General features: G+C 34.9%; 1 protein-coding gene across 1 annotated transcript; it reads left to right on the top strand.

Annotated features, from left to right (window-relative positions):
* The first annotated feature begins 519 nt into the window (after positions 1 to 519).
* Positions 520 to 1,422, top strand: LOC141686184 (uncharacterized). Its single transcript, XM_074491234.1, has 2 exons — positions 520 to 586; positions 917 to 1,422. The coding sequence occupies exons 1-2, from the start codon at positions 520 to 522 to the stop codon at positions 1,420 to 1,422; spliced, it is 573 nt and encodes a 190-aa protein (XP_074347335.1).
* The last annotated feature ends 6,658 nt before the right edge of the window (positions 1,423 to 8,080 follow it).

The following is an 8,080-nucleotide window of genomic DNA, read 5'->3' as shown; positions in this document are numbered from 1 at the left end:
CAGGTTTAAGTCCCTGATTTAGGCTAGGAATAGAGTCGGAAAGGTATAGAATTGGTGTTTAAAGGTGTGAGTCAGCAATTCATATAGATGAGTAAGTTTAAGCATCCAGTCGAGGGTTCGAAGGCATAACCCTGACATCTATTGAGGTTTCTTGGAACTGCCCTGAACTTTAGTGTGTTTCCCTTGTGTATGTGCTATTGGCACCGAACGATAGAGGTTTCTAGTTATCCCTCTCGTGAGAACGAGTCCGATCATGTGAGTTCAGTTAGTATGTTGTGATAGTAGTCAACGGCTGTTATTAGTATTGGCTTATGATTTTAGTGTTGCACTATTATTTTTGTTGTTACTTTTATTGTTGAAATTGTTGCTGATTTTGTTTAATTTAGCCACTTATTATAGACGGACCCCAATTAAAGGAGGATGGGAATATTTTATTGCGATAACATTCTCTTGACACATGAAAATGTTGCTACCCGGGGGCAATTTTTAAACTAAAACCATTTGTTGTGTTACAGGAGAATGCCGCCAAAGAAGAATATCCCGTCCAATTCCTCTAGTAGAAATTCTGATGGGGACCCAGTCATGGGTGAGTTGCTAGATTTGCTGCGCCAACAGTCTAATCAAATGGCTCAGCAGCAACAATAATTTCAGCAACAACAACAACAATTTTTGGAACACCAGCAACAACAACAGCAGTTCATACAACAACATCAGCAACAAATCCAACAACAGCAGCTGCAGCTTCAGCAACAACCTCAGCAAAGAGATGTGAACCAAACTGCTAGTTTTAAATCCTTTCAGTCTATGAAACCCCCAGAGTTTAAGGGTAAAGTGGACCCAGTTGCTGCCAGAATTTGGTTAAAGGAGATGGAAAAAGCCTTTACCCTCACTCAAGTAAGTGATAATCTCAAATCAGACTATGCGAGTTATTTTCTTAAGGGTGAGGCAAATAATTGGTGGGAGTCCACTCGTGCTTTGGAAGGAGAAGGTCCAGTATTTTGGACTAGGTTTACAGAATTATTTTTGGAAAAGTATTTTTCGGATTGTTTGCGAAATCAGTTGGAGGTTGAGTTTCTAGAATTGAAGCAGGATGAAAAGAGTGTGGCGGAATATGAGGCTAAGTTTACAGAATTTGCCCGTTTGGTACCTGTGTATGTGAGTACTGAGGCTCAGAAAGAAAAAAGGTTATGGCAGGGATTGAAGCCAGAAATCCGTAGTGGAGTTGTAGACTTGCAGCTCAAGACATATACCTCAGTGGTCCAAGCTGCTCTAGTAATAGAGAGTGACCAGAAGTTGGCCGCCAAGGAAAGGGGCGATAAAAAGAGAAAATTTGATGATGGTTCGGGTAAGGCGAATCAAGGGGAATCCATTCAGAAGTTTCCAAAGCCATTCGGAAGAAATAGAAGCAGGAGGTTCAGATGACAGACTTTTCCCCAGGCTAGGCCTACTATCACTTCAGTTACTTCCACTCCAACCCAATCAGCCAATTCAAAGGTGGATTGTAAGTTCTGTGGCAAGAAACATAGTGGTCCATGCAGAAGGGATGTTCAGTATTTCAAATGTCATCAGAAGGGTCATTATGCATCGGAGTGCAACTCAGAAAAACCGCAGTTACTTGCTATAACAGTGGTAAGGTTGGACATCTTACTAGAAATTGTAGGACTGTTACTCAAGGAAGTATTGGAAGTAGTGCATCTCAAGGACCAGCCTCCAGTACAGCTAGAGCCAGAACCTTCAAAATGAACAAGAGATCCAACGCTCAGGATTCAGAAATGGTTGCAGGTACGCTTTCTCTCAACTCTGTAAGAACCCAAAATTTTGACATCGGTAAAAGACCTTTTTGAATAGTAACCTTGCGGTTTAATAAAAACTTTTGCGACCACATTATATACGAGTTTTTAATTTAAGATTCCGAGTTTTTTATTTAAAATTCATATCTCATGTTCTACTCATTCATAAATCAACAAATATTTACCAAACCTCTTCCATATCATGGGTAAGTCACGTACCAAATTTCAAGCCCATCAATTAAGTTTTCAATTTTATAAAAATGTTTGAAGTTGTGGGTGAATAGTAACTCCGAAAATCACTAACTTATTTTCTTGATTTTTCATGAAAGTTTAAGGCTCCTAAAGCTAGACCAAGGCTTCATCAAGGATCTTAGGACTTTATTAAGTATTAACAAGCTTCAAGGAAGGTATAGACATTCATCCAAACTTTGTTTAAGTTTTAAGTTTCAAGAAAAGTAAGGATCTTGGATATAAGTATGGTTTTGATGATTGATTTGATATTATCTTGATGTTTAGTTAATTAGTTTTAAGGTTGATAATTGTTGTCTCAAGAACATGATGTTCTTGAGAGGAGTTAGTGTTGAGATGATAATTTGATGATTGTTGATGGTGGTATAATGATTTAAGACATAAACGAAACTTGAATCGTAATCGTAACCTCGTTAAAATGAACAAAACTCAACTTAAGTTTCTGCAGAAGTTCCCAAATTTATAAACTGTAGTTTCTTAAAATGTAACATTTTAATTAAGATAGAAAATTTTATAAGGATCGTTTAGGCGCTTGAATCGCTTGATTTCGATTTACGGATCAAAAGTTATGACCGTTTTAGTAAAAGGGATTTACGTGACAAAACTGCTACAAGTTACGAACTTTGTAAATATAAATGATCCACTTAAAAATATTTAAAAATCATGAAAATTTTACATAGAGTAAAAAATAGAGCTTATTAACTGACATAAAAATTTCAAGTAAAAATATTGATTTGTCAATTTTATAAAAATATCGGAGTCGAGGTCACGCGGAGTAAAAAGACACAACGCAACCCACTATTACGAAACTACCACTTCGGGGGTTACCAGAAAACCATTTTAAAATAATGTGTTCTAAATTTTTTCTAGATCGCGCACGCGAAAACGGTGTGTCAATTGAGTTGATTGTTTTAGAGATATCAATATTTTAGTGAAAGCGGTTTGAATAGTAAAACTCCGTAGTTGACCGAACTTTTAAAATATTTTTCACCTAATTAAATTCATTTTATCAAAATGAAACTTTTATGATAAATATTACAAGAACTCAAGAAGCCCCTCGAGGTGGTTTTGTATTAAAATATTAATTTTACAATTTATTAAAAATGATAGAGTGCGAGTCGCGTAATAGTAACATTTGGTAAAGTCAACTCTAGAAGACTACTTTGACCGTCCGTTTCGACCAAGGATTGATACTTATTTCGAGTTGGCCGGATATTGAAAATTATGAAGTATTGTACTTATTAGAAATATAAGTCGGTGATGGGATTAGGAATACTGATTAAGATTATAATATATGTTGATTAGAAAACCCGAAACGAGAGGAAGTCGGAAAACTTATCTTGGACTCCAGACAAGTTTTCAAACCCTACCTTTTTGAAACTGTTGAGTTGTGTTTGTTTTCAAATAATGTCGATATATACATGATGCTATATTTATGATATTGTACGAATTATGTTATATAATATCATACTATATGATAATGATTTTGGTATATGAATATTACCGAATTTCAATCCATAACGCTAGAGAGTAGCGTTGTATATATGAGGAGTATATCTTAGACCATGGATCGGTCAGTATAATTTGATGAAAACCCGGAAGTATTCCGGAGGTGTTTTATTTAAGAATATTAACGCTACAGTAGAGCGTGATGTATAAGTTGTAAGACCGAGAGTTAGTCAGTTTTTATAAAGTATAAACCCCGGTATTACCTTAGAGATATTTTGGGATGATTAAAAGTTTGTAGCTATTTTATTCCAAGCGACTCGATGTACTCTTGCGAAATATTAAAGTACCTCGAATTTTATTTAAAAATTATTTCTAAAGATCGTATTCACTCAACTCTATTTAATTACCCGAGCAATGAATATTATTTCAGGTATTCATTTAAAAAGGGAGAAATATTCTTCAACGTTTATTTTATTTTAAAACCAATTATTTTATATATATTAAAGATTAATATAATTACTTAAACTTAAAATAGTTGAGGAATATTATTTCAAATATTCTTTTAAAGAAGAACTATTCGAGGTTTAATTATTTAATAAATATTATTTAATAATTATTATTTAATAATTTAATATTTAGTAAATGATTTAATATCATTTAAAAATCGTAAAACCTAATTTAAAATATTTTCTGAGTTTCAGAAATTCATATTAATATTTTCAGATCATCAAAGAATATTACCTCGACGTATTTAAATATTTTGAATATAGTTTCAAAAGAAACTCCCCCTCATTTATCTATCTGTTGACAACGGTCAACTCAAATTATCTTAGTACGTCCTCCGAAAATTCTCGGAAGTACATATATATATATATACATATAAGATGAGCTGTACTTATCACCAAGCAAAATGCTTGGATAACTTCGATGTGATTCGAGTTCTTAAGATATGATAGGATTTCTTAAAAGGACAAGGCAGGGGGTAGACTCTAGTACTATGTGTACTAGAGAGAGACTACCAAAGGTACCGCAGGCGAAGGTACTCTGTGTACTCAGGAACTTGTGAAGTATGTGTATACCCAAAATGGGACACTTAGTCCGAATGCGGCAAGGGTGATAACCGGGATACGAAGGTGTGGTCCTTCTACTAGTAGAAAAGTTTACTATTTTCCGTATTACGACTGATCATCGTATGCGGTGGCTCTAGTGAATGTCCTATATTCTTCCAATTGGATTTGAGATGCAATAACGTAACCCAGGCCTAGGTGTTGGGTTTACCATTAAGGTATTTGCAGACTAATAAGTTAATCAAAGAATTGTTTTGAAAAGAGGTGTGTATCACCAAGAAAACTACTTTGAATAAATACGTATCCTTGTACGGATTAATATAATTTCCTTTAACAGTCTTTTCATACTGTTGATTACTATGGATGAGCATTATTGCTCACTCTTGCTTTCTTTTAAATGGCACAACACAACAGATTACCAGTATACCGGCGTGGGACTTAGTTACTTGAAATTGTGGGGAGAATCTCTTACAGCTTTGTCTCAAGCGGACCAGAGTATTCAGATAGGTATAAGATGTTAGTAGTAATTATTGTAACTTCATGTAGAGGTTATGAATAATTGTTTAAGATCCTGTAAAGTACATTTAAGTGTAATAAAAGAAGATTACATTTTGTACATCGTTTCTAAGGCTATAACTAGTGTGTGTGTGTGTGTGTGCGTGAGATTGGGGTCTGTTGAATTATTGAATCAATACAGGTTACACATGAGTGAAGGATGGCATGATGACCCAGATTCTTGACCCCGGATTTGGGTGCGTTACAAACTCTGTACCTGTTAAAGTTTTATTCAATTCAGAAGCATCTAAGTCTTTTATATCAAAGGATTGTGTGAATAAAATGGATTTAATGTTAGAAGACTTAGCAGAACCTTTGACTATAGAAGTAGCTAATCAGGATAAAGTCTCAGTGAGTCAATTTTGTCCTAAGTGTCAACTAGAAATCCACGGGAATTCTTTTTTGGTTGACTTAATACCCTTCGAGCTAGGAGAGTTCGATGTGATTTTAGGAATGGATTGGTTATCTCAACAGAAGGAAAATATTGACTGTATGGAAAAGAACATTGTGATGTTTACAAAGGATAATACCAGGATAAATTATCAAGGACAAAGGAAAGAAAGGAAATTTCTATCGATATTAAAGGCAAAGAAACTGTTGAGACAAGAATGTGAGGCTTACCTAGCTCACATAGTCGACATTGAGAATAAGGCACCTAATCTAGACGAGATTCCAATAGTAAGGGAATTTCCGGAACCAGAACCAGTTTCAAAGGCTCCATGTCGAATGGCCCCATTAGAGATGAAGGAGTTAGCTAAGAAACTTCGGGAATTACTGGATAAGGGAGTGATTCGGCAAAGTGTATCCCCATGGGGTACACCAGTGTTGTTTGTGAAGAAGAAGGATGGAAGCATGAGATTTTGTATTGACTATCGGGAATTGAATAAGTTGACTATCAAGAATAAGTATTGTTGTGCAAGACATGCCTGTACTATAACAAGACTAAGTCAAATTGACAACCCTAAGTAAGTTGTATGGTAATCCATGTTTGCATTGTGTATTGTAACACTTAAGTCTGTAAAAATGTCAATAGACTAGATTGGAGTATTTTTCTGCAAACAGCCTCAAGCCTAAGAATAAGCTCTGGAAGAAGATCATGAAGATCATGCCTCAAAGAAAGTATGAAGAAGCTTGGAGTTGAATAAATCTGTTTTGTGAAAAATATTCCTAAGTCAAGAAGTCTACAAGTCACATATTTTGTGTTATAGAAAAGTCATTCGAGAACTCCAGAATGACTTATCGAGAAGTCAAGAAAAGCTAGTAGAGAAGTCAGAGATATCGAAAAGCAAAATTGAAGACATAAAGAATGGAGATATCGACAAGTCATTTCTTCACTAGAGAACTCTGAGTCATCGACAAGCCAATCTGTCACTAGAGAACTCAGAGATATCGATAAGTCAGAGTGAAGACATGAAGATAAGAGATCCCGACAAGGCAAATTATTTTATAGAGAACTCAGAGACTTCAATAAGTCAAAACAACTATAGAGTGAGGAGAGATCTCGATAAGCCAATATACTTATCGAGATGTCAAGTTCTCTATATACCAAACTGGAGATCTCAAGGTAAAACTCAAAGTACAAAGTGCAGACCAGTTAAACATCCAAGATTATCAATCAACAAACAATACAATCAGTTAGATTGACAAGTCTACAAAAGCATCTTGAAGAGTTCAAGATTAAAGGCCAAGATTAACTAGCAAAGTAAAGTTACAGGCGTGCAAGATTAGCAAAGATACATTAAGCCAGAAATAGAAAGATTTGGTTATCTAAAAATAGGGTTTAGTATATACTACTGCACATTGTGTAATAACCAGTATTTACTGTTCTCTAAAGTAAACACTGGATGACTTGTTTAAGTGCAACAATTTAGATCAGAAATTTTGTATTCTCTCAAGGAAGAAGCTAAGCTCTTTATCAACAAAGAGCCTAGAAATTTTGTAGCAAGACATTCTTAATTTTAATATAAAATTAAGTGAGTTTTGAAAGATCTGTGTTCACTATTTTTATCTATTTAAATTCAGTACTAACACAATTCACTACAAGGTTTTAATTTACTTTGTTTATCACCTTAAACACTTCAAGAAAAGCATAAAAAACCCAAAAACACATTCACCCCCCCCCTGTGTGTGATTCATTATCTAACAAGTGGTATCAGAGCAGAATCTGAAAGTAAATAGATTCAAGATCTTGGAAGAATGAATACACAGAAAATCAGTAGCATCAAAATCCCTACTTTTGATAACACTAACTACACTCTATGGACGAAGAAAATGTTGTTGTTTATCAGGATGGCCAATCCATTATATATTCAGATTCTCAAGAATGGGCCTTTCACTCCTATGGTAAGAGTTGAGGAATCTACATATGGAGACATGGTCATTCCAGCTCATTATGCTCCTAAAGATCCTTCTAAATACACTAAGCCTGAGAAAGAAAAAGTCTCCCTAGATAGTGGCTTGCAGTTGATCTTGATAGAGTCACTTGACAATGTAATGTATAATAACATTGTCAACTATGACACTGCTAAACATATCTGGGAGAAGATAGAATTACTTTGTGAAGGAACAGAGGAAGTTAGGTCAAATCAAAGAAGGATACTGATTTCACAGTATGAGGGTTTCATGGCTAAGCCAAAGGAAAGTATTACTGATGTGTTTGAAAGGTTTAACAAGCTGATTAATGACTTGCAGCTACATGATAAATATTATGAAGCTGAAGAAGTGAACCTGAAGTTTTGCTCACACTCCCTGACCATTTGGAACAGAAAATTTCAGCAATCAGAGATGGGAGAGACTTGAGCAGATTGAATTTTGAAGTTCTATATGGAATTTTAAGAACATATATTGGAAATAATTCAAAGGAAATCATTAAGAGCTGGTTAAGGGCATGTTGTAGATGGTTCAAGTGCACTTATTATTAGTGAAAGCCAGATCTCTAATGATGAGCCAAAATTCCAGACTCCAAGTATC

This window comes from Apium graveolens, chromosome 9 (genome assembly GCF_009905375.1).
Source record: "Apium graveolens cultivar Ventura chromosome 9, ASM990537v1, whole genome shotgun sequence".
Lineage (NCBI taxonomy): Eukaryota > Viridiplantae > Streptophyta > Magnoliopsida > Apiales > Apiaceae > Apium > Apium graveolens.
This window is presented reverse-complemented; position numbering and strand designations above follow the sequence as displayed.

Coding starts and splice junctions, on each gene's coding strand:
- LOC141686184 (XM_074491234.1), top strand. CDS start 520: ATGCCGCCAAAGAAGAATATCCCGTCCAATTCCTCTAGTAGAAATTCT. Junction 587..916: donor TGATGGGGACCCAGTCATGG/GTGAGTTGCTAG, acceptor ATCTCAAATCAG/ACTATGCGAGTTATTTTCTT.